Below are 25640 nucleotides of genomic sequence, written 5' to 3'. Positions count from 1 at the left end.
TCTTTTATTACTTTCAGTAAAGTGTTATATCTTCCAGGCAAGGGCTAAGTCTGATTTACCATTGTGTTTCCTTTTTCTTTTGTTTTGTCTTATGGATGGGTAATTTTTTTTAAAGAATAACAACATTGACATCTGTGTGTGCCTGGCACTATTTAAAGCAGATATCATTACTCCTATTTTACACATGAGGAAAGAAAACTTACCTAGGCTAAGTCATTTGCTTAAGTTTACATACCTAATAAATAGTAGAAGTAAGGTTGCTTTTTAAGTTTATCTGACTCCTAACCTTTGACTCTTTAAATTAAGCATAATACCATTTAATATGTTTACTTGTACTCAAAGTGATGGACTCAGAAAATCTGACATTCTTCAGTACTTTCCTATTTTAAGTGTACTTTAGGGTCCTTTACCCTTTAGCCCATGAGAAATAATATTATATTTATATCTGTGGGACAGTTAATATTCAGTAGATTAAGTTACAAAGAAAATTAACATTGCTTTAGTTTTTTCTCTTTATGTGAAAATTATAGTTAGAGAAGAGCAGTTATAAAGTATATCATCGTAATGGTAGGTGTAGTGTCATACTTTAGTTAGGAAATGAGCTTAATTTTGCTGCCTTCCTTTCTAAAAAATAGGGAGTGTTTTTAGGATATCCTTACATAATGTTTCTTTTTCTGCACATATTATTTAAGTATCAAAGGAAAAATACAAAGTGACATATATTTGATTAACTAGATTTCTTCCAACTTAGTGACATTTATAACACATGACAGGTTGCTTGATATAGGGTAGCACTTTTCTTAAAATGTCAATTTTGTTATGTTATGCTTTTTTCTTTACATGATCTGTGCTGTCATTTACGTGTTGGTAATTTAAGAATTTTTTACTTTTGGGAATATAACTAAGTTAAAAGACAGTTTTTACTGAAAGGAAAGAGTTGCTTTTGCTCGCATTCATTGGGTTTCTGTTCATTTTTTCCGTGTCCTTAGAAACAAAAAAACCATCAAGAATCTGTCTCGCTTGGTTGTCCGCCCCCACACAGATACCGTTTACCATGCCTGCTTTTCTGCGGATGGTCACAGGATAGCCTCCTGTGGAGCCGATAAAACCTTACAGGTAACATCTCTCTCGTGAGGAAAATTGAGAAGGACATGTACCCAATACTGTGCATATTAGAATATATTTAAATCCTAAAGTTCAAGTAAATTGCACATTAGAAATAGAGAAATCCAAATCTCTTGAACATTTTATGAAGGCTTTCTCTAGAGAGTTTAAAGACATAGTTGTGTGTATTGCCAGGTGACGTAGAGGTGCCCTTTACCCTGCCAGCTGGTTAGCATCGCCCATGTGCCAGCTAAAGGTAATGAGGAAATGATAATTGTTGGAAGACATAGGACTTCCTAGCTCAGAGTACAGCACTCTGACTAAAGAACAGTAATTAAGTAGAATACCTGTTTTATTACCAGCTCAGACATAGACTTCTGACAGTAAATGGAATTGGGCTAGGTTATTTCCTAAGGTGCTTGAAGGAATTTCCTATAAGTTCTCATTTGCAGTTAGAATTTGAATGAATGCTTTTCTTTAAGCTTGTGCTCTAACTTGATTTTGAAGGTAATCAGGATCAAATTAGTTAAAACTTTTATAATTAGGATAGCTTTAGTCTTTGTAAGATTATGACTATAACCCTTATTTCTATATGTGTGCTTTATTACTAACTTTATGAATTGTGGCCCTTTGAGCCCCAGAAAGAAATTATATTCCATGAAATATTTTCTGTTTGATTGTTGAGAATTTGCCCAACTATTCTCAAGAACTGAAGCTATACTCTGTTCTTTTTTTTTAAAAAATTTATTTATTTTTAGAGAGAGGGAAAGGAAGAAGAAAGAGGAAGAGAAACATCAATGTGTCGTTGTCTCTCACACACCCCCTGCTGGGGAACTGGCCCACAACTTAGGCATGTGCTTTGACTGGAGATTGAACCAAGAACTCTTTGGTTCACAGGCCAGTGCTCAATCCACTGAGCTACACCAGCCAGGGCTAGTTCTTTTTATTAATATTATAAAATTTAACAATGGATAGTTTTGTATTTATGTTAAAGCATATGAATTGTGACAGAAATTCTGATTTTTGGAGTGATTTTGCCAAGGTTCACTTCTGTTGCAAAAGAACAGTAGTTAAGATCTTTTAAGGAAAGATTTTTATTGAGTAATGGTTTATGGTTAAGTGGTATATAGTAAAAAAGATTTTATTGTCGTTTGTGTAGGTGTTCAAAGCTGAAACAGGAGAGAAACTTCTAGAAATCAAGGCTCATGAAGATGAAGTGCTTTGCTGTGCATTCTCTGCAGATGACAAATATATAGCAACCTGCTCAGGGGATAAAAAAGTGAAGGTAGGGAAGCATTTTCCTCTTGAGTTGTAATCACCACAGAATTCATTTTCTTTTTCCATAATAGAGGGACTAGGGTAAATATGGTTAAAGGGTGCTTACCTGTTGATCCACTAACTTAGGCAAATCAGTTTTTCTCCATTATAAAATAACACTGTCTGAAAATTCCTCATTTTTAAGCCCCAGCAAAAATGCCTACATTGATTAGTCTGAGATGTTTACCAGGCAGCTGGGAAAAACAATTACAAATTAATAAATTTGTCTGCTGTCTGTTGACTGGTTTGTGGGTTAAATATCAGTTGAAACCTTTGAGTGCACTGTGATTGGAAGTGTTGCCACACATAATTATTATCTGAGATTGGATTCTATTGTAAAATATACAATTTGTGAAATGCAGCCCAATTTTTTACCTTTATGAACTGGCTTATATTTAGTGCAAAACCGGATGGATGGACAAATTAATAATTAATTAGGTTACTAGTCTAAAAAGTAAATAGAGGAGAAAATATAGGGTAATTTTTTAAAAAGATTTTGTTTATTTATTTTTAGACAGAGGATAAGGGAGGAAGAAAGAGAGGGAGAGAAACATCAATGTGTGGTTGCCTCTCATGTACCCCTTACCAGGGTCCTGGTCCACAACCCAGGCATGTGTCCTGACTGGGAATCGAACCAGTGACCCTTTGGTTTTCAGGGCAGTGCTCAATCCACTGAGCCACACCTGCCAGGGCAATATAGGCTAATTTATATCTTTGTTAATTTTCCTTTCTTGTCTTTTGTCCCTAAATTTGGCTTTTAGCCAGAGCATTAATGCAAAATTTAAGAGAAACTGAAGTCTAGGGTAATGTTTTATATGATAAATGGAGGGGAGATTTCACTTCAGGTCAGGCTTTTTACAAAGGGATTATGGAGTGCTAAATCTGGTGAGGTGGGGTGGGCCTTAGTGAGCCTGGGAAAAAGACAGCTGGCTTGGAAGTTTTCCTGGAGTTTGTACCCATTTGAAGAAGGCTCTGGAGTGTCCAAATTAAATTGAGATCTTAGAAAAATCTACTTCTTGATATATTGGCTCCCTTAGGTGATTTTATAAGCAACTAGTTAATTCACTGTATAGACTCAACTCTGAGTGAGGCATGGAGCTGGCCACTCTGAGCAGTTCCAAAGTCAAAGTGATATGGATTAAAAGAAAATAATACTAAGTTTTTGTTTTCTAAGAATTCAAAATTTAAAGCAAGAGGCAGAAATTAAAAGAGCTTCAAAATAAAGGAAACTCTCTGGACCTCTGGGGAGTGCTTTGATGAGATAAAAAGAAAATGCTATGGGAGGGACATTAGAACCTCTGAGAAGTCCAGAGCCCTGTGAAGATTTATTAGGTAATTTATTTCTTTTCTTTGTTGTTAGATGCAATAGACTGCTTAGTTAGTTGTCTTACGTAGTAATTAGATGGTGGTTACTTTTTATTGTGAACTCAGTACTGGAGGAGGCTTTATACTATACACTTTCTCATATTCACATGATCAATTTCACACTACGATTTGCGAAGTAATTATTGATCTCATTTTTCAGATGAAGGAATAGGTTCAGAGATGAAGTCATTTGCCCAAAGTCATACTAACTAATAACTAATGGAGGAAGGGTTGAAAGTTAGGTTTCCCTCAGAATCTAAAACCTTTTTTTCATCGAGCCATCTGCCTTTGCTTACTTATTTGGTACTCCTAAGTCAACAGAACACTTAGCATGTCCTTTATCTGATTTGATGCCATCTTATGTAGGACAGGTATAAGCATCCCCATTTTACAGAGGAGGGAACTGAGGTGCAGGTAAATTAAGGGCTTGACCAAGGACACACAAGTTAAATGTGGTACAGTTAGGTCTTAGATTTCGTCCTTTCCAGCTGAAGTTCAGTATTCCATCCCCATGTAGCATTTCTCTGCCTGCTTTCATTCATATGGACATCTGAAATCTTGCCTTTGAAGAATGTAATGTTTTCAGGCAATTCCAGTTATGCTATAGGAAGACACAGATATAGACTTGCAAGTAAAGGTTAAAAAAAAATCTTGGCAAAATATTGACATATTTTAGGGGAACCAAAGGTATTCATTAGCATCTTGTCTGACTGGAAAAATCTGGCAGACAGGACGGATGGCATCCACAAAGGATTTTCTTTGTTTCATGTGAAAAGAAGGGATAGTTGTACATTTTGTTCTCTATTCTCTTTAGATTTGGAATTCCATGACCGGGCAACAGGTGCACAGCTATGATGAGCACTCAGAGCAAGTCAATTGTTGCCACTTCACCCACAACAGTCATCCCCTTCTCTTAGCCACTGGGTCCAGTGACGGTGTCCTCAAAGTAAGTGTGGATCATGGGAATTGTGTAGTTTTGTAGACACATCAGAACATCGCCTTTGATTTTCTCATACATTGTATTCATCAGGGCTCTTCTGGTTGCACAATACAAACTTTCATATTAGCTTAAGCAACAACAATGATGAAGAAGATATTACTGGCTCATGTAACTGCAAAGACTAGGGGGAGTGTAGCTTTGGGCTGAGCTGAACCCAAATGCTTAAACTACGTTCTCAGCCTTGAGTTCCCACTCCAGGTCTAGACGCTGCTTCCTTCTTTGTTGGTTCAGGCATGTTCTCTCCGTGTGACAGGAAATGTGGCTTTTCTCAGCTTTGCTTATATCGGTCTTACGGCTCATACCCACAGAGGAAGAGAAACTTGCTCTTCCCCATAATCACAGAGGAAGAGAAACTTACTCTTCCCTAGATCCTGTAGATTTAATTTCATAGAAAACTGTAGTTGACCTGGTTTGGGTCATATACTCATTGCTAAATAACCCTACTGGTCAGTAGGATGGAATCCTTGGATTGACAAAAGGTTGCAAGTTTAGTCATGTAGAAATTGGGCAGATGAGGGGAGGTCAGCTTCACTTGGATTATAATAAGTGGGGTTTGATTCAGTAGAGAGGTTTTATTATCTGAAGAAGGAGGGGAAAAGGTGCAGGCAGGAAAAAAAAGAAAAAGAAAGCCAAAATCAAAAATAGGTATTCATTTCACATGTTTGATAATGCTTTATAATTAAAAATTATACAAGATTATCTGTTTTCCACTTAAGTGGCATACTAAAGGTAGCTAGATTAAACTTTTTTGGACCCCAGAAATATTTGCTAACTTCTTTTGGATTCTTTTTGGCTTGGTTTGTGCCCTTTATTTTTAAATGTCACACCGTTTTTGTAATGGGACGTATTGCATATTACTTATTATAGAGCTGAGTAAAATATAATAATGGCTCCAAACTACCTTTTGAAACATCAGCAGTTGTTCAGTCATTTAGTGCTTAGACCGAAAGCCTAGGTGAGCCTCTGAGTCCCTCAGTAGACTGAGGTGCTGATTTAAGAGCTGCCTCATTACTTGTTAATCACAAGTTCACCTTTGTGTTTGACATCGTTACGTTACCGTGAATTAAACATCTGCCTATAACTGAAAAAGTTTAAATGAGAGAGAAGAAAGAACTTTACATTGTTTTTAACCTTTCCCCATTCAGTACTCGTTTTTTAGTTACCTTTTTATCTTTCTCAAACAGCTCTGGGATTTGAATCAAGAACCTTGTCGAAATACCTTGTTCGGCCATAACAATTCAGCCAATCACTGCAGATTTTCACCAGATGATAAGCTTTTGGCCAGTTGTTCAGCTGATGGAACATTAAAGGTATGTTTTTGTTAGTTATTAAAATGGGTGGTAATTTTATGGCCTTAGGATTGGATTATGGAATTAGGCTTCTGTTTTTCACATTTCTTCATGAAGAGCTTCAACTTCCAGGAGCATATTTATGTAACTGTAATTGCTTATTACAATGATTGTTTACTAATGGTTTACTACCTTATGCTTTAAAGTTCATAATTTTGAATTCTTCAAGCATGATTTCATTTTATGACTTCATAAAATCTTTTGAGATATATGGGGGTCAAATTTGTAAAGGTCTTGCTTATTTCTTTTCTTTTAAAGATTTTATTTTATTTTTAGAGAGAGGGGAAGGAGGTGAGAAAGAGAGGGAGAGGAACATCAGTGTGTGGATGCCTCTTGTGTGCCCCGCACTGGGACCTGGCCCGTATCCCAGACATGGGCCCTAACTGGGAATCAAACCGGTGACTCTTTGGTTTGCAGGCTGGCACTCAATCCACTGAGCTACACTAGCCGGGGCTGGTCTTGCTTTTATTTATCATTTATTTATTGTACCTTTTATGTTACTATTTACCCGTTTTTGACAAGTCATATTGGGGGAAAACCCAGAGCTAGGGAAAAACGCTTATTCAAGCCCCCTGGAATTATAGTTCCTTTTTTTTTTTTAATTGTATTTTAATCATTGTTCAAATACAGTTTTCTCCCTTTTACTCCCAATCTAGCCCCCACTCCCAACCCTCCCCACTTCCTTCCCATTACCACCCTCCCCCTAGTTTTTGTCTATGTGTCCTTTAAGTTTGTTCCCATGAACCCTTCCCACTGTCCCCTGAAATTCCCTCTACTCTCCCCCTGTGGTCACTGTCAGCCTGTCTTCTATTTCAGTGTCTTTGGTTATATTTTGCTTGCTTGTTTGTTTTGTTGTTTAGGTTCCTGTTAAAGGTGAGATCATATGGTATTTGTCTTTCACTGCCTGGCTTGTTTCGCTTAGCATAATGTTTTTCAGTTCCATCCAAACTGTTGTGAAGGGTAGGAGCTCCTTCTTTCTTTCTGCTGCATAAAATTCCATTGTGTAAATGTACCATAGTTTTTTGATCCATTCATTTACTGATGGGCATCTTGGTTGCTTCCAGCATCTAGCTATTGTAAATTGTGCTGCTATGAACATTGGGATGCATAGGTTCTTGGAATTATAGTTCTAAAACAGAAAAACTCTAAATGCTTCTCCTTAAATCTTTTTAAAAAAATAATTTATTTTTAGAGAGAAGGGTAGGGAGGAGGAGAGAGAAACATCGATCTGTCGCCTCTTGTATGTGCCCTGGTGGGGGGTTGGAGGGGGCACCAAACCCTCAACCTATGCCTGTTCCCTGACCAGGAATTGAACCCATGACCTTTTGGTTTACTGGAAGACACCAACCAACTGAGTCACACTGGCCAGGACTACTTAACCCTTTTTTAGCCTGGTCCCATCTTCTCTGTATTGTCTTGAAGAATAAAATGAAGTTTTATTTTTAGTCTTCATTTTTTTTAAGTCTAATGTTCTTTGGATTTGTGTACAATCTCTGTGAATTTGTGTACACTCTTTACTCTTTTTGTTGTGTTACCTGTGTTCATCTTCCCCATTGACCACCGGTATTTTCTTTTTGAAACTGTTGTTTGACATCAGTGATTCTTCTTTCCCTTTTATCTTTCTAACCCCTTCTTGACCTCATTTTCCTGCCTACTGAAATAAAGCTGTTCCTCTAACATCTGATGTTGGCAGCCACTTCCAGCATGTGCCTTCCCTCCCAGTTCATCCCGTCTCATGGCCTCAGCTCTCATTTCTTCTGTGAGTGACTTTTGGATGGTTATCTCCAGCCCTTGTTTCTCTTATGTGCTGTGTCCTGATCCCTAACTGCCTGCTGCTTGTTATCTCTTGAATAAAACTCCTTGCTTCATACTTACTGTGCTCCAAACTGAACTAATTGTTTTTTTTCTCCCTAAACCTGACCCACTTTTTGTGGCTTCTGTGCATTTCAGGATTTTGATAAGATCAGAGTTTGAGACTCATGCCATTCTGACTGAGCATAGTTGAGCCATCTAGTGTATGATGAATATTTTTCCTTTGTCATACGACTTTTTGTTTTCTTTGTGAGTCAATGTGTAGCGCATTTAACATTGTAGTTTTGTTTTTTCATTTGCTTATTTTTTAATATGGGCTTATCACTAGTTTGTCTTCAAACTATCCCTTGTCTAAATTACTTCTTACAGCATTCAAACTTATCAGGTATTTGTTAGAAATAACTTTCTTGGAGGGTTTTGTCTTGCTCCATTCTGATTGGTGATACTGTACCCAGTGTCCAGCTGTCCTGGGATCTCCCTTTACTATCCTGGGAATTCCTTTTGTTTTTCTCTTTAGTTGAAACCCTTTTTTCCTGGGTTTCCTGGATTTCTTGTCTTTCTTGGTTTATTTTCATCTTGGTGGAGAACTCCTGTATCTTCCTAAGAAAGAATCTTTTGGAAGATCAGTTTTAAAGACCTTGCCTATCTAAAAGTGTTTTTTTTTAAAATCTTTTGATTTAATCTTTATTGTATTTTCTTTAAGATTTTATTCACTCACTTCTAGAGAGGGAAGGGAGGGAGAAAGAGAGAGAGAGAGAAACATCAATGTGCGGTTGCTGGGGGCCTTGGCCTGCAACCCAGGCATGTGCCCTGGCTGGGGATCGAACCTGTGACACTTTGGTTCGCAGCCCACGCTCAATCCACTGAGCTACACCAGCCAGGCGTAAAAAGTGTCTTTTTCTAGCGTCATACTTAATTGATATTTTTGACTGCATACAAAATTCTATGTTGGGAAGAATTTTTCCTTAGAATTTTGGGGACATTGCTCCTTTGTATTCTAGGTTCCACAGTTGCTCTTGATAACATTTGAAGCCATTCTGATTCATATGAGATCTATTTTCCTGTCTCAAAACTTCTCAAATCTCTTTGTTTCCAGTATTTTTTCTTTTTAGAATGCTATGACAGTGTGCCTCGGTTTGGGTTTGTCTTCTTGTATTGTGCTTGGCACTCAGTGGCTTCTTTCAATTTGGAAACTCCAGTTCTGGGGATTTCCTCTAAATCATTTGGTTTATTTTTTTCTACTTTCTCTTCTGGGAGTATCTGTTTTGGATGCTTTCTTATTTTTTTCCTCTCTTCTCTTCTTTGTATGTTTGTCCTACTTTCTGGAAGATTTCTTTAGCTTTATTTTCCAATCTTTCTATTGAGTTTTAAATTTCTGCTGTCATATCATTTAAGAACCCATTCTTATGACCAGTTCTCTTTTTAATATCCTTGTTTCATTCATGCAATGTCTTTTATCTTTTGTCGGTATTAATAGTTTTTATGAAGTTTTCGTATTTCTGTATACTTGTTCTTTCTGTTAGTTTTGATTTTGGTCTCCATTTTAGAGATATTTGGACATCTGCTTTATTTCTGAGTACAGCACCCAAAAACTGATAGGAAATTGTGACCTCTATTGTGGGTTTCCCTATAGGATTATCTGGCTGTCATTTTCCATGGTGAACTCCTGATGTCAGACTCTTCAGGTTTTTTTGTGTTGATCTGGTGGGGTAGTCAGAGAAAAATCTTCCGTCTCCTACCTATAGAGTGTAAGTCTGGCTGTGAAGATGTCTGGCAGAGCTCTTGCATTTGGAATGTAGACTTTCTCCAGTTCCTTGTTCTCAGAGTGGTGACCCTGCTGTCAGCTGTGTTGGAATGAATAGCTGTGGAATAGCCCTCTATTCTTCCGCCGGAGTAGGGGCATGGCAGCAGGGATTACATCTTAGCGGAGAGTATTTCAAGGGACTTCCAACTATTCCTCCCGATTTAACGCCGCCTTTTCCAGGAGGTACCAGGTACAGCTCTTGCTGAGCAGTTTTGGAATTCCACGGTGTGAATTGGGTCAGTTTGTTGGCTTTCTGCGCTGCGGGCTCAGGGTTCAATTTTTAGGAGTCTCCTTATCTCTTGTCTTTCTGCTTTTTAGCCTTTACAGTTTTGTTGCTGTTAAGTCTTCCCTCTGCCTCCTTCACCTTGTGGCCTATTGCCTGGAGAGGAATTCTCTTCACTGTTTCACATGGGTTTTGGGAGGGTGTGGAGAGGAATGTGTGTTCCGTCCGCACCTTTAACCAGAACCCTATTTCTTTCAGTAATACTATTGTCTCTATTCCCCTGTGCCTGAAACATGGGGATTATCTGTCTTTTCACTTTAAATGTATTTATCGATCACTTATTGAATACTAATTATGTACTAGGTATTTGGGTTTTAAACGCTTAAAAAATGTCTAATTCCTGGCCTGAAGTCGTTTAGTATGCAGTTGGGAAGGAAGGGAAGTGACGGACACACCGTGAAAGTGGTAAAGGTCTGTAGAAGGTGCTCTGAGAGCAGAGGACTCTGTGGGGAGGTAAGTTCAGGCACCCGGCGCTGCACCCGCACTGTACTTGTTCTTTCTTCTCATTGGCCTTGCTTTCCTATTTTGTACATGAACACATCTGACCCCTTAGGTCATATCTGACCTGGAAAACTCCAGGTCCTAGAGTTTTCCTCCTTTCTTCTTGGTGTTGAAAGAAGAAAGGTGGTGTAAAGTAGGCTAATCTTCAGGGAGGAGAGCGAGCCGGCCACTTCTGCAAAAGCGTGTCTTCGAGCCCATAGCTTGGGTGTAGCATTCCACTGTGCTGGACCTTTACCTCTCAGATGGCATGCCTGATGTATGTGGTGTTAAAGCCATCTCTGTGCTTGTCTCACCTCCTTACCAGCATGTAAACTCTGCATCTGACTTATTGATACAATCTCAGAGTGACTAGCACAGTGGTTACAATGTGTTTAAGATGATAAACCTTTGCTGTGTCCATTCAAATCAAATTAAGACTTCTCCAACTCAAGAGAAAAAAGGATTTGAAGTTGTCAGGGATAGGATTTTTATTTCATGTGTGAGTATTAAAATGTGATCGTAGGGCACAGAGCACTCTCAGCCCGGGACGGACTGTACTGCACTCTTGGTGAGAACTGCCCTGTTGTGGCAGCTTTCCCGAAGTGCTGGTAAGCCAGTGTTGTGGGCTGGTTCACACTGATACAGTGATGCATAGTAAGCAGTGGTCCTGCAAAATGATGCTGGATAACAGCATTTCAAGGTCAAAGCTTTTACTTTCTGAGAGGATGGAAAACTGTAAAATTATTTCCTGCCTCAAATAGCTCTGTAATCTTCCAGGCATTTTGTTAGACTGTCATGTCGATAAACGTGTATTTTAGGCCCTGATGATAAACTGTTTCAAAGTGCAAGCTTTATTTAGAAATTGCCATTGGAACCATACAAGGGCTAGGGTGCATGAGGGTCCCTAAGTACAGTGCAGTGACTTGCTCAAAATGAAACACTGGCACTTACTTTGTCCCTCAATATGTAGAATTGCATCACTCCTTGGAGAGGAGCTAGAGTCAGGTCCAGATGCAGATGATGCAGTTTAGACAGATGTAATAAAATTGAGTTGTGTTAGTTTTACTCTTCTTTCTTAAATCCAGGCAATAGTTGCTTTGTTTTTCATGTTAAGAGGGGAGCAGAGTGTGATTTCTCATATATTCTGGCTGATGGGACTGAAACTCCTGGCACTTATATTTAGATGTTTTTTTCTCTTTAGTGTCAAGAAAAACTTTTAGTACCTGATGTCTCTCTTGCTTCATCCAACTCACCCACAGTTGTTGCAAGGGGAAAGGTTACGGTTTTGGCTTTATTTTATAGTGTACATAGTAATTCTCTAAGCTCAAGAAAGATTAAAAAATGTGCTTGGCTAGAAAATTCGGGTTTTACCTTGGAGTTGGGCATTGGAAGCTGACTTAAAGCTTGAGAAGCAACTTTTTCTTTTGTCCTTGTTTTTGGCCAACCCTTGGTCTGGGCCTGGCAGCCACTCCCCTGCCCGTAGGCGCCCCCTCCTCCCCCACCATGGACCTGGGACACTGTTCAAAGCCCAGAGGAGTAAAGGTGGAACTTCTCAAAGGCCTCTGTCCTTTGTGCTGCCCAGGGGCTCTGCTAAGTGAGTAGGTTTAGGCTTTTGTATCCCATTCCTCAGGATCCAGCTGTTTTGGAGCCCATCTGGCCCTGGGCCACACACACTGTGTCTTGCTTCCTTCCAGCATATTCTTCATTGTCCATTTTCGGGGACTCCTCCTGTCTCTGGATGCTGTGCTAGGTTATAATTCAGCTTGGACTGGGTCCTGAGCAGTGTCCATGCTGTACATACGGTAGATGTGAGGCACACTTCATGCCTGGCACAGTAGAGGGCAGCAGTGGCCAGTCGTGAGTCCCTTCATCCTATGTTTCCTCCACACTCATCCTCACTGTCAGCGCCTAGCCTCCTCCATCCACACCGTGCTGAGGCTTTCACACTTCATTTCGTTTTGCATTCTGCATTTCAGACAGGGCTTCTAATTGTTTTCTTTTCAGGAATGTACTGAATGAAATCGGAGTTCATTTAAAAGTTCTGTAAAAAATGTCATGCATAAGTAAAAAATAATCCATTAGGTAAAGTGACTAATTTGTGGGATATTTGATCCAGATGAAATTCTAGGGGTGTGATTTGAGATTAAAACAACAAATTTTTTTTTTTTTTTTTTTTGCAATTTACAGCTTTGGGATGTGAAATCAGCAAATGAGAGGAAAACCATTAATGTGAAGCAGTTCTTCCTAAGCCCAGAGGAGCCTCAAGAGGACATGGAAGTGATAGTGAAGTGTTGTTCGTGGTCTTCTGATGGTTCCAGGATAATGGTGGCTGCCAAGAATAAAATCTTTGTAAGTACCAGTATTTTAAAGAGCTAAGTTTAGTCTAATTTAAACAAAATTAAATCCTCAATTTTTTTTGCATTGTGCCTTGTTTATTGATATAAATGGAATGTAGCTGTATGACTTGGGGTAGGCTCCATAATCTTTTGTAGTTATCAGAACTGTGCTGTAGGGAATGGTCAGGAGGCCTTGTGAGAAACGGTTTCCGTGGCCATACAGGTTTGGGAAGTGTTATGTATCGCTTTCTCCAGTAGAGGTCCTCAGTGTGTACTAACATATTTAAGGCCCCAAGAAGTTCTACAGTACAGAAGCAATTTATGTTGTTTAATCCAGTGTTGCTCAGATTTTTTAAGGAACATGGAATACTTTCTGCATCAGTTATTTTTGTTGTTGTTCCACAGTTCTTGAATACATTGGTTTAGGTGATTTCCAAAGTGCTTTCTTACCCCTGAAATTTTATGGTTTTGTGAGAAATACTCAATGACTGATGACGATTGTGGAATTTCTAGGAAGTAAATGAGGAAGTTATGCAAAAAAAGTAAATGACAAGGAAATGCCTTCCTTTTTTCAAATCTAATAATAGCTTACACTTGTAGTATCCAGCGTGCTCTCATATATAATTACTTTTGATATAAATATCCAGGGGACAGAAAGATTGCAGTGACTGTGGTAATAATGTGGCAACTGAGGTTTGGAGCAGCCGAGTAATTTATTCAAAGTCACATCATGATTTGGAGAGCCAGCTTTTCTGAGTTATGGCTCAGTGACATTCCATTCTAGCAGTGATTTTTAAAAGACTTGAATAAGAGATATTACCATTTTATTTTATTTTTAGCTTTACTGAGGTATAATTGACAAAATTGTAAGATATTTAAAGCATATAATGTGATGTCTTGATATGTGTGCGCATTACAAAATGATTCCCCCAATCAGGTTAATTGGCACAACTGCTGCCTCACAGATTTAGTTTTTTGTGATGAGAACGTGTAATTCTACTCTGTGAATTTCCATTGTGCAATCAGGTGTCACACTCATTTTTACTGGGGGCCACATCAGCCTCGCAGTTGCCTTCAAGGGGCCAAATGTAATTTTAGGACTGTATAAATGTAACTAGTCCTTAACTAGGGGCAAGGAGGTTGATGCTGCTGCCAGGTAGAACAAGGTGCCGGGCTGGGTAAAACAAAGTGGAGGGCCGGATGCGGCCCGCGGGCCTTGTGCCGGCCACCTGTGCAATAACAGTGTTCTTACCTGCAGTCACCATGTAGCACATTAGATCCTCAGACCTTACTCATCTTACAGCTGAAAGTGTGCATCCTCTTACCAACTTCTTGTTCTCTCTCCCTAGATAGTGTATTTTAAAGAACTCAACTGAAATACACAATATAGTTATATATTGTATATGTACTCACTGAGGGACTGTTTATGTTATTGTCATTGATCTGTAGCTATAACCCCAGGATCTGGGCTGCTTAATGGTTTATACCCTTTATCAGGAAACTAAAGGAGAATATCTCCTTTTGTCTTAAATTTGTGAAAGGCTATAAGAACAGAAAAGGAACTGCTGCATATACAAGATTTGAAGATTTAAGCTATTTTTTGTTGTAAAATATATAGATGTAAAGTTAGCTCCTTTAACCGTTTTAAAATGTACAATTTAGTGGCATTAGTTATATTCACAATGTTGTACAACTATCACCACTACCCCGAAAATGTTTTTATCATCCCAAACAGAAACTCTGTAACTAGTAAGTAAACACTCCACATTCCCTTCTCTGCAGAATCCCTGATGACTTCTAATTTAATCTCTGAATTTACCTATCCTAGATGTTTCATGTAGGTGGAATCATAAAATACTGGACCTTTTGTGTCTGGCTCATTTCATTTGGCATGCTGTTTTCAAGGTTCATCCCTATTGGAGCATGTATCAGAATTTTACGGCTATGTAATACTCCACTATATGGACACACCACAGTTTGTTTATCCTTTCATCTGTTGGTGGGCGTTTGGGTAGTTTTCATCTTTCAGCTATTGTGAGTAATGCAGTGCACATTGGTATGCAAGTATCTGAGCCCCTGCTTTCAATTCTTTTGTGTATATACTTGGGGGCAGAATTGCTGGGCTGTACGGCAATTCTGTATTTAGCTTTTTGAGGAACCACCAGATTTTCCCATAATGTCTGTACCATTTTATATCCCTACTAGCAATGTATAAGAATTCTAGTTTCTCCACATTCTTGTCAAAACTTGTTATTTTTCTTTATTATGTTATAATCATCCTATTAGGTGTGAAGTGGTACTTCATTGTAGATCGATTTGCATCTCCCTAATGACTAATGGTGTTGAGGAGAATTTGAACATTTTAAAAGATATGAGGAGGAAAATAATTTTATATTGCATGAAATGCCTTCTTATTTTAAAAGTCTAGACCAGTTCCCTTATTTTACCTACTAAAATAAAGCTAAGATTACCATTAACTACATGTAGCTCCTAATTTCTTACTTTTGGTCTCTCCATTCTCCTATTTCTTTCTAACTCTTCTGTGTTGTTAGTGCACTCCTGTTGTTAGGTGTTTTCTTTTTGCTATCCCATAATTAGGGCAGCTGCCAATTTCACATTTGTCAAGTTTCCTCCATCACTCTCAGCCACTAATTTTTCAGAACGACCTGTCCTGGGAAGCATTTTAAGTGTGATTTCCTGTCCTTTGTGGTTGACCCCCGATGCTGTGCCGCAAACGATCTGCACGTGCTTGCAGACCTGTGCACTCCCTGACACTTACTTTAATGGCTTCCACTGACCTTTTTTTTTTTCATTCATTAAGACTGTCTTGGTCTTGAATCCCCATACTGTATTTTGGGATAAAGGTGTTTTATCATTTGGCAAAAGTCTTTGGAAGAGTAGATTCAGCATTTTAAAATCTTTCAAAAATTGCAGTGAAGCTTGAATTACTCAAAAATAGTTCTTTTTGGTTCAAAAATGGGGAAATGATTGTTCGTAATGGAATAATTTGGTAGCTCTGAAGAGAACTAGAAATAATTGAGCTAATTTCATGTTATCAAGCCTCTGTTCTATATTAGTTTGATCATCTATATTTTTGAGCATCTCTTTTCTCTTTTGAATAAAAAAGCACTAGGAAGAACTGCTCTGTGTGTTAATTGGGGTACTCCACTCATTTATTCACAGAGGTTTGATTTCTCTCTAGGCCAACTTGAGAGATTATCTGTGATAAATTTTCCTTTATAGGAAACATGTTTCAAGATGAACAGTATTTTAAAAGTGTATGTATGTTGATTTATATCTTACTTATGACTGTCAATAATATGCCAATTACCAGTAACTAATATTTTTCAGGATTTATATTTTATATTTGAAATGGATATTATTTTAGAAATAAATGTGGATTTAATTTGGGTACAGGTTAATTTAAAAATATACTTTACTTCCATAGATATCTCTCTCTTATGTTGACAGCTTTTTGACATTCAGACCAGTGGTCTATTGGCAGAAATCCATATGGGCCATCACAGCACCATCCAATACTGTGACTTCTCCCCCCATAACCATTTGGCACTGGTGGCTTTGTCCCAGTACTGTGTGGAGGTGAGTAGTTGAATTTACTCTGTGAAGTCTGTGTCTCCGGAGGTATAAGGATGATGGGGATTGGGCTGCTAAGTCATTGACTGCTGAAGATGTTTGCTTGGGAAATTGTGTAGTATTTTTTTCATAGCATAATGACTTAGAACTTTAGGATGTTAACTAGATAACCAGACTTATTACCCTAGCAGTAGTGAAAGACTTGTTTGACAGAATGACACATGGTATTGGGGATGACAGTGTCCGTCACCAAGTGCTTGTTGGAAGGCCAGTGTATGCCACGGTCTGAGGAAACAGTGGGATGACCGCCGGGTTCCTAAGCAGAAACATGGCATCTCTGAAATGACAGAGGTACAGACTCTTCTGTGCAAGAAATGATGGGAGATGAGTCCAGTTCACATTTCTTAGATTGTCACTGAGAAGGATAAGATGGAAGTTAAGTTTGGAATTTGTTAACCTAGGACGTTCATTGCTAAGCACTGATGAATAAAATGATTTGCAAATTATAAGAGTTTATACTCAGAGCCTGTATCTCACTGGTTCTGGAAGAGCCCCACCAAGTGAATAGCTATATTAATTTTCTGCAGGAAGCAATGAATTTCCTGATATTTTTCCTCCAAAGATGGATTTGTTTTTCCACACTCTCCAGGATTTGTTTTACTCGTTCCTTGAGTGCATCTTGCCACCAGGTAGTTTGAAGCCCCTTGTGATTACAGCCCAGGAAAATGGGGATGGGCCTTTATCTGGAAAATAGGGAAATTCTTTTGGCTCGCAGGCTCTCCTCAAAGGAAGTTTCCCTACTGCAAGCACTTCTCCAGTGCTCTGTGCTCACTTCAGCAATTTTTAGTGAGTTTGCCGACCTTGCCCCTTACTACGAAGGTGTGTCTAGGGAGGGGAGGGGAGTTGCTGAGCCATAGGCCTTTACATGGAGACCGATAAAATCAGAGGGTGCAGGGGAGCTCTGTTAGCTCCTCCTAATTCTAAGTACAGCAGTGCAGCTAATACTGAAGAACGTCCCTGCTATAAATCGTCCCATTGGAAGCCAAGGCAGTGAGTGTGAACAAAATGCAGTCCTGTTTGAAACAGTGGGAAGAAACAGAGTGCCGTGGGCAGTGTTCTCTTTGGCTGAGGCCTTGGACTAAATGATTCAGATCTGCTGGGACATCTTGGACCTTACATGTAGATATATCCTCAAGTTAGGTATAGTTGGAAATTTTCCTTTTCTGGGGTGGGGGAGAACCAGAAGGGAAGAGAGGGAAGTATTTCAAGGGGGATTTTTCAGTAGTGGAAGCACTTTCATCTCGGTACTTCAGCTCTTCAGATGCCCACTTTGGACTCTGGCGATAAGGCAGGGAAAATTCATGTACTTAATTTGTAACCATAGAACTCGCTGATTGAAAACCACTGGGCATGTGATGAAGCACTTGTTTGTCCGTGCTAGTTCTGAAATCATAAAGTAGGTCTGTAATTCAGAGTGTAATGAGAGGAACTCAGGCACATATGGTACTTCATTAGACTGGAATATATTTGAGTAATTTACAGCAGTGCTGAGGACAAAATACAACCAGGCTGGTGGCAGACACTGATGATTTGAAATAAGCATGAATAACAGGAGAAGTGTGTACATGCACAGTTAGTGCACTCATTTATTGTAGGGTTTTGCAATCAGTTGAAATGAGGATTAGATGACAGTGGAAAACAGTCTGAATATGGAAGCTTCATGTGTTCATCTATTTTTTTATTGTTTTTAAAAAAATACATAAGACGTTTGCATGGTTCTAAATCAAAGCTTTATAATAAGTATGTTCAGAGAAGTCTTGCTTTTATCACTATCCCTTCCTTTTCATCTTCTCTCACGATACTGGGTTTTGTTTCATGTTCCAGTGTTTCTTTTTGCACATATAAGTATTTATATGTATTATTTATCTGCACATTTGTATCCATATATATATATACACACACACACATGTTTCTCATTTTTTATATTACATAGTGTGTGTGTATATACATAAATCCACACATACATATATGGTATATATAGTATAATATATATATTATTCTGCAAAATATGTATACTTTGCTTTCTTTGTAAACAATATTGCTCAGTGACTAGTCACTGTCAAGGTGTTTTTCTGATTACTTTTTATGGCCTCAGTAATCCATTATATGCATTATAAATGTAGTTTATTCATTTGGTCCTAGTGATGGTCATTTGGGTTGTTTCCAGTTTTTTGCTATTAAAAATGTTGATAGAATGAATAATCTTCTGCAGAAACCATTTAGTGTGTGTATATATATATAAAATGCTAATGAATGTGATTTCCTATATGCTGTGTTTATTCTGTAGCTGTGGAATGTGGACTCATGTCTAAAAGTAGCTGATTGCAGAGGACATTTAAGTTGGGTTCGTTGTGTGATGTTTTCTCCTGATGGATCATCATTTTTGACATCTTCTGATGACCAGACAATCAGGGTGAGAAATGTCGAGCTTTTCATTTTAAACATTTATGGATGGTAAGCTAAACCTCCTACAAACTAAGAAACTAATGGGCAGTATTGGGAAAAGTAAAACAGAAAACTATTAGATCCATATTTGTCCTCAGAAAGTGCTATTATATGGACTGTAATAGTCTCATTCATTCAGAACATGCACATTGATATCACCATGGACCAGGTGCTGGCGAAGTCCAATGGTTAGACTGTATTTGGTTAACTTAGATATTACATTTGAAACCTCAGAGTAGCGTTGACTCTTTCCTCTACCTTGAATTCTACACCCAGTTACTTGTCAAATCTAATAGATTCTACCTTTTCATTTTCTCTCATTTATTTGTGCTTTTCCATTTCAAGTTGAGGTGCTCATTACCTCTTGCTTCTCTTGCATTAGTTTCTGCCATATGTCTTTTCTTTCTTGGTTTTCTACATGCTGCTTCCAAGATATTTTTCTCATGTACATATAGTCATGTCACTTTTGCTCAAAAACAGATAATGGCTCCCTTACCTGCCTAAGTAAATAAATTCTCCTAAGTCTACCATCAAACTTCTCCACAGTATGGCCTCATCCTGCTGTAGTCTGTCTTCTAGTTTATTTCTGCAGGTAACCAACACTAAACTGCTCACATTTTCCCAAACATCCTTTAGTTCCCTGCTTCTGTGCATTTGCTTATGTGGCTTATGTTTGGAATAACCGACTTCTCCATACCTCTCCTTGTTGAAATCCTAATGATCCTATAAGCCACCACAACTTCTGCATTTCCTAGTATTCCATTTGGGGGATGCCTCTCATTTTAATGCCATATAACTTTGTCATTTTCTTTTTTAAAGATTTTACCTACTTATTTTCAGAGAGGGGAGGGAGAAAGAGAGGGAGAGAAATGTCAATGTGTGGTTGCCTCTCACGCCCTCTCCTGGGGACCTAGCCTGCAACCCAGGCATGTGCCCTGACTGAGATCCAACCTGCGATGCTTTGGTTTGCAGGCTGGCACTCAATCCACTGAGCCACACCAGCCAGTGCTGTCATTTTCTTATGGTACTTATGAAATTATGCCTTGGATTTAAGTATAGATTTGATTTACTCCCTACCTCTAATGCTCTAGTGTTCCTCTGACATGTTCATACATTTTAAAATATAAACTTGTTGAGGCCAGGGACTCTGGTTTGTCCCTATAGCATCTGATACAGTGTTTATACAAATTGTAGCTAAAATTTATTTAGTATTTACTGTATGCCTAACATTGTGCAAACTGCTGTCCATGTATCTGCTTATTCTCATAACAGTCCTTTTTGCAGCTGAGAAAACAGACACAGAAAGGTTAAGTCAGTGCTACTTAAAGTGCAGGCTCAGTAAGCTTGAGCCAGAATGTAAATCAATGTACTTCTTCTTTAATGAAGAAGTCTTGTTAAAAAAAAAACTTTATCACTAAGTACACTGTTAATAGTGTGTTTCATAATGTAATTAATTTACATTCTGGTACAAATAGTTTGGGAACTAGCAGAAGGTCCTTATCTTTGAATAGCACTGGTTTACATAATCTGCCCAAAGTTACAGGTAGAATTAGAATTTATACTAAGTCATTTTGGCTGTAGCACCTATTAGTTTTAACACTAACTGCTTGTTATCATAGCATGTAATTAACAAATACTTATTGTTGAGTTATAATCTAATAATTGACAAATTTTTAGCATCATAGGCATTTTGAGTGTGAAGCTTAGTTTATATCTTGCTGGGACTTATCTTAATGATATTTTGGAGGATACAGTAATCTCATTTATTTTTTTAAATCTCTTAATCAGCTCTGGGAGACAAAGAAAGTATGTGAGGACTCTGCTATAGTGTTAAAGCAAGAAATAGATGTTGTATTTCAAGAAAATGAAGTGATGGTTCTTGCCGTTGACAATATAAGACGTCTGCAAGTGAGTATTTCTTAGAAAACAATGGGGAACATTGTTTTGATTGAACTCACAATTCACAGTTTTTTCTGGTTTGCTTTTGGACTTGGGATCAGGCACAATCGTTTAGTATCCAACAGATACTCAGTAGGTGTCAGCTCAATATATAGGTCTTGAGCTGAGGCTCAGATAGGCTAGGATTTAGAAATAAAAAGGTGATACCTTGCCTTACCTCATCTTCTGGTGGTATCAGCAATCACATGCCTTGATGTGCAAGGAGTCTGGGGTATCATGAGGACAGATTTGAACCTGTTCACAGTAGTGATTTAGACATGTTGGGGTGTGCAAAGAGGATGGGCATACCAATGGAAGTATTATTGCAGGGAAATAATAACAGGGTCTTTGAAAGAACAAAAGTCACCTTAAGTGAGGAAGGAGTCTGACCCATTGGAATTAAGGTAGAAGGAGCTGGGCTTTATGTACTGAAACACCCCTGTTCATTCACTCAGTTACTCATACATTTGTTCAAGAAATAGTTCTCGAATGCTTCCTACGTTCTCTGAGAAGGAAAAAGTTTCTGAGGTAAAGTTGAAGGTCTGCGTATATCATTTAGGGATCCAGACAGTTGTATTGTAGACTCTGCCCCTCAACAAAAGGCTGAGGGATGTGTAAGAGGAAGGCATGTGATGACTGGCTGAAGAGGAAAGGAGCCCTGGAGTCAGGTCCGTTGGCAGAGGATTGATAGAGGATGGCAGAGGATTGGCAGAGGATTAACAGAGAGCAGATGCCTTAAGGGTCACTGGGGCTTAAGATAGGGAGCAAGAAACAGGAGAGAATGGAAGGAGAGAGTGAAGCAGGGAGAGAATGGAAGGAGAGAGTGAAGCAGTGCGAGAACGAAGAGAGAAACAATAAAGACGAAGAGAGGGAAATGGAGGGGCGTGCATATTGAGGGCATGAGAGACAGCAGGGGCTTGAGACAGACTGGCAGAGAGTAGGGAAGAGCCGGACAAGTTGTAAAGCTGTGAAGCTCAGCCCGATATAGTGGAGAGAACAGTGACTTCACTCAGGAGACCCAGGTACAAGTTCTGGCTTTAAGTTCCGTTAGTCCTGTGATGGTGAGTAAGTTGCCTCACTTGCCTGAGCCTCACTTTCTTCACCTGTAAGGTCCTTTTCATCTTCAGAAGTCTGTGAGCTGGTTATAGAGTCAGGAGACAAACACCTGGGGGTAAATTGTCTACGGCCTGTGGTGGTTTTTCCCTGTCTTTGGGGTGGTTCATAGTCAAGCTGTGGGACACTTCTAAATGCAGCTTGTTCTATATTTTACAAGTTTTACAGTAGTCCCTAATATGTTGATCAGGAGCTCCTGATGCCCTGCATTTCTGAGATGAACTGGGATGTGGGGTTGAATGGGAATTTCTCGTTACGGATTTTTAGCAGACCTATTCTTCCACTTGGGATGTTGTCCACTGCAGTTTACCTGTCAAGTTCAGTGTCCTTGTGCTTGTACTGCCTTCATTAAATTTGTGCAACCAAAAGGGGAGAAAGTGGGACAACTGTAATAACATAAACAATAAAATACTTAAAAGAAAAAAGAAAAAAATTTGTGCAATCTTCAACAGTTGTCATAACTCAGAGTTAAAAAGAAGTCATCTGAGTATAAAAGTATTCATTTTATTCTATGTCAGTGACTGTGGGAGACTGTCCCATAAACTGACAAATAATAGTTTGATTTAAGTGAACAAAACATTTTTAGTCACTTCTTTAAAAAATATGCAAATCAGTTTTTGAGAGAAGACATTCAGCTTTTAGTAGTTCAGTTTTCATTTTGAACATCTAATAGATCAGGACATGCTGGCTGAGATGTAAAGAGAAACTACCTTGATTGACTAACCCTGTGTTCTTGTACCTGAAATAAAGATTACTGCTCACTTCCTGTTGAAAAATAATCCAAGACTTTTAGATTGTAACACTTAGAAAGAGGTATCTGACCATTGATTTAAGCTTGAGAAATATTTTCCTAGGCCACATGTTTTAGTTGAGTGATAAGCTAACTTTATTAGTGGAATTATTAGAAATGGTCCATATTATCAAGTTGGGTAATCTTAGTTTCAGCATTTCAAGTCCAGCCACCCAAATTGCATTCATGGGTTCTTCTCCAATGCCCTCTCCTCCCCCCAAAAAAGGATAAGAATCTTAATTTATATTGTTTTGTAAGTGATTTGGAGGATATACAACCCATTTTAATTTTAATTTATTTTATGTACTACCTGTCTCTGTCTCAATTCACCAGCTCCCCTGAATAATATCAGAAAAGTGTATTTTTACAAACGAGTGCTCTGTTGAAATGGGCTTTGTGCAGAAGTGGAAAACAGGTCGTGGAGTTAGCCGTGGAATTGCAGATCAGGCCTATGTGTCTGAGGTGGTGGGCACCACAGCTGCTCTTTAAGCCTTTTATAGCTTGTTTTTCTTTATGAAAATGTATTTGAACCACAAAAGTGAAGTGAAATGAAAGCATGAAGTGCTAAATGCAGCTGCTGAGACTAGGAGAGGGCTTTGTTGTTCCCCTGGGCACACTTGTTGGTTATTTTCTCTGTTTTATTATTATTTTTTCAATTGAAGTGTCTGTTCTAAAGAACAAAAACAGCTCTTATAGCCTAATAACTGTGCCTTATTTTTCATTAGCTCATTAATGGAAAAACAGGTCAGATTGATTATCTGACTGAAGCTCAAGTTAGTTGCTGTTGCTTAAGTCCGAATCTTGAGTACGTTGCATTTGGAGACAGCGGTGGAACCATTGCGGTATTCAGTTCTATTCTTCAGTCATTCTGTGCAGCATGGTTATTTATTTAAAATGAATATGTGTCTAGCATTGTAGACCTATACTGAATAAGTCTGTGATTTATTAGTCATTCTGTTAGACTAACGATACTCTTGCAATCCTCTTGGTTGTATATTTTTCACATTGCCTTTACTACTATTTCTCATACTTTTTGTTTTTTTGTGTTCCTTATTCCATGCTCAATTGCTGTTTCCCAAGTATATCAGAGCTTCAACTGACTGTGCAAAGAGCATTCTTTTCTTTTCTTTGAAGCTCAGGCATTTAGGGGATACGTTGTTTGCATTTTGTTACTGATAAGGTTCATTGGGAATATCAGTGCAGGGTAGCCTGTGTTTACCTGCTTCGCCACTCCTTGCCCTTCTGCTTTTGGTATTGGAAGTACCCCTATGTACCACCTGAAGTTCTTAACATAAAATAATGCCAAATAAATAATAAAACAGTCAGGTTATATGACAAAAAGATAGTGTAATAAAAGCCATTTTGGATAAAAATGATTTCATCACAAATGAAATTCATCACAAAAACATGTTTTATCTAGTTATATCATGGTTATCCAAAGAACATTGGCTTCTCCAACTTTTTCTCATGCAAGCCTTTGAAATTCTTTCTTTTTTTTAATAGAAAACTGAGAATTTTTTTTAAAGATGGTTTATTTTTTTTTTCAAAAATTTATTTATTTTTAGAGAGGGAAGGGAGGCAGAAAGAGAGAGAGAAACATCAATGTGCGGTTGCTGAGGGCCGTGGCCTGCAACCCAGGCATGTGCCTTGACTGGGAATTGAACCTGCGATGCTTTGGTTCGCAGCCCGTGCTCAATCCACTGAGCTACGCCAGCCAGGGCTTGAAATTATTTCTTAATGTATTAATAGCTGCATTTATTTTACTTTGGATTCATTTTCATAAGGAATTACACAAATATTCTCCAGTCCACATTGACCCAGATAGAGGAGACTATATGAGGTCTGTCCAGAAGACATCCAGCCATGTAATATGAAAAATAGAGACATTTACTGAAGAAAATAGAAGACACAAGAAACATTGTATGTAGGACAGTGGTGCCTCTGTCCCTTTCAAAGTAGGCACCGTGGGACCTCACACAGTTCTCCCAGTTGCCATCAGCTGCCCCGTTGTGTTTTCCTGAATCTCATTGATGGTCTGAAATCTCTTCCCTTTCAAAGGTGATTTTAGTTTTGGGAAAAGGCAGAATTTGTAGGGCATCAGATCTGGGCTATAGTGGGGCTGAGTCATGTGGGTGATTTGATGTTTCACCAGAAACTCTGCACGAGAAATGAGGCATGAGTGGGCATGCTATGATGAAGCTGCCAATCAGTTGGCCCATAGCTGTGGCCTTCTGAATCATCTGAATAGTTTCCTTGGAGGAATGTTCAAGCTTAACGCAAAATTGGATGCAGATTCTTTGTTGTACTCGGTCATTTTGAATGCAATGGCCACACAGCACACATGTTCAGTCTATGGTATCTACTGCCCCCACTGACTAGTACAGTGAAGTCGTTATTGTTCACACATGCACACTCCAGTCCACTCACCTCGGCTGCCAGGTTACATTGATATTGTGCAAACCGTTCTCATTATATTAACAATGGCTGGACTTTTTCTAGGCAGACCTCATATGTTTATATACATAGTGAAGAAGAAGGCTTTTGGAAGATGAAATATTATTATATGTGTGCCACAGCCATTGCATGCATTCAGAGCTAAGGCTTTGGGATTTTAAAAAATTATTAAGCTGAAAAATTAATTGTGAATATGGGTGCTACTCTGAAAAAAGTGTATTGTGGATGTTTGTTAAGCAAGGAATGGTCGTACATTTATGGGTGAACCTTACCCTTCCCTCTGCCTCATCTCTCAAACTGTTGTATACAGGTATTACTATTTATTCTTAAAGGATCCTTGGTTCCACTTTTTTTTTTTAATTTGTCAAGCCAGCACTTCATTCTTTTTGTTTTTAC

The 25640-nt window shown here is 38.6% G+C and overlaps 1 protein-coding gene across 4 annotated transcripts in view; it reads left to right on the top strand.

Moving 5' to 3' along the window:
- APAF1 (apoptotic peptidase activating factor 1) overlaps positions 1-25640 on the top strand; it is a 68259-nt gene that overhangs the window by 25587 nt on the left and 17032 nt on the right. For all 4 annotated transcript variants that reach the window (XM_045826651.1, XM_045826648.1, XM_045826650.1 and 1 more), the window contains exons 13-21: positions 990-1116; positions 2264-2389; positions 4601-4732; positions 5971-6096; positions 12702-12863; positions 16322-16450; positions 18792-18917; positions 20738-20857; positions 23516-23632. In XM_045826651.1, coding sequence (XP_045682607.1) covers positions 990-1116; positions 2264-2389; positions 4601-4732; positions 5971-6096; positions 12702-12863; positions 16322-16450; positions 18792-18917; positions 20738-20857; positions 23516-23632 — 1165 coding nt within the window. The remainder of the gene's footprint in view (positions 1-989; positions 1117-2263; positions 2390-4600; positions 4733-5970; positions 6097-12701; positions 12864-16321; positions 16451-18791; positions 18918-20737; positions 20858-23515; positions 23633-25640) is intronic.

This window comes from Phyllostomus hastatus, unplaced genomic scaffold (genome assembly GCF_019186645.2).
Source record: "Phyllostomus hastatus isolate PE091 unplaced genomic scaffold, TTU_PhHast_1.1 phas_scaffold_755, whole genome shotgun sequence".
NCBI lineage: Eukaryota > Metazoa > Chordata > Mammalia > Chiroptera > Phyllostomidae > Phyllostomus > Phyllostomus hastatus.
The sequence above is the reverse complement of the archived record's forward strand: the minus strand, read 5'-3'. Positions and strand labels throughout refer to the sequence as shown.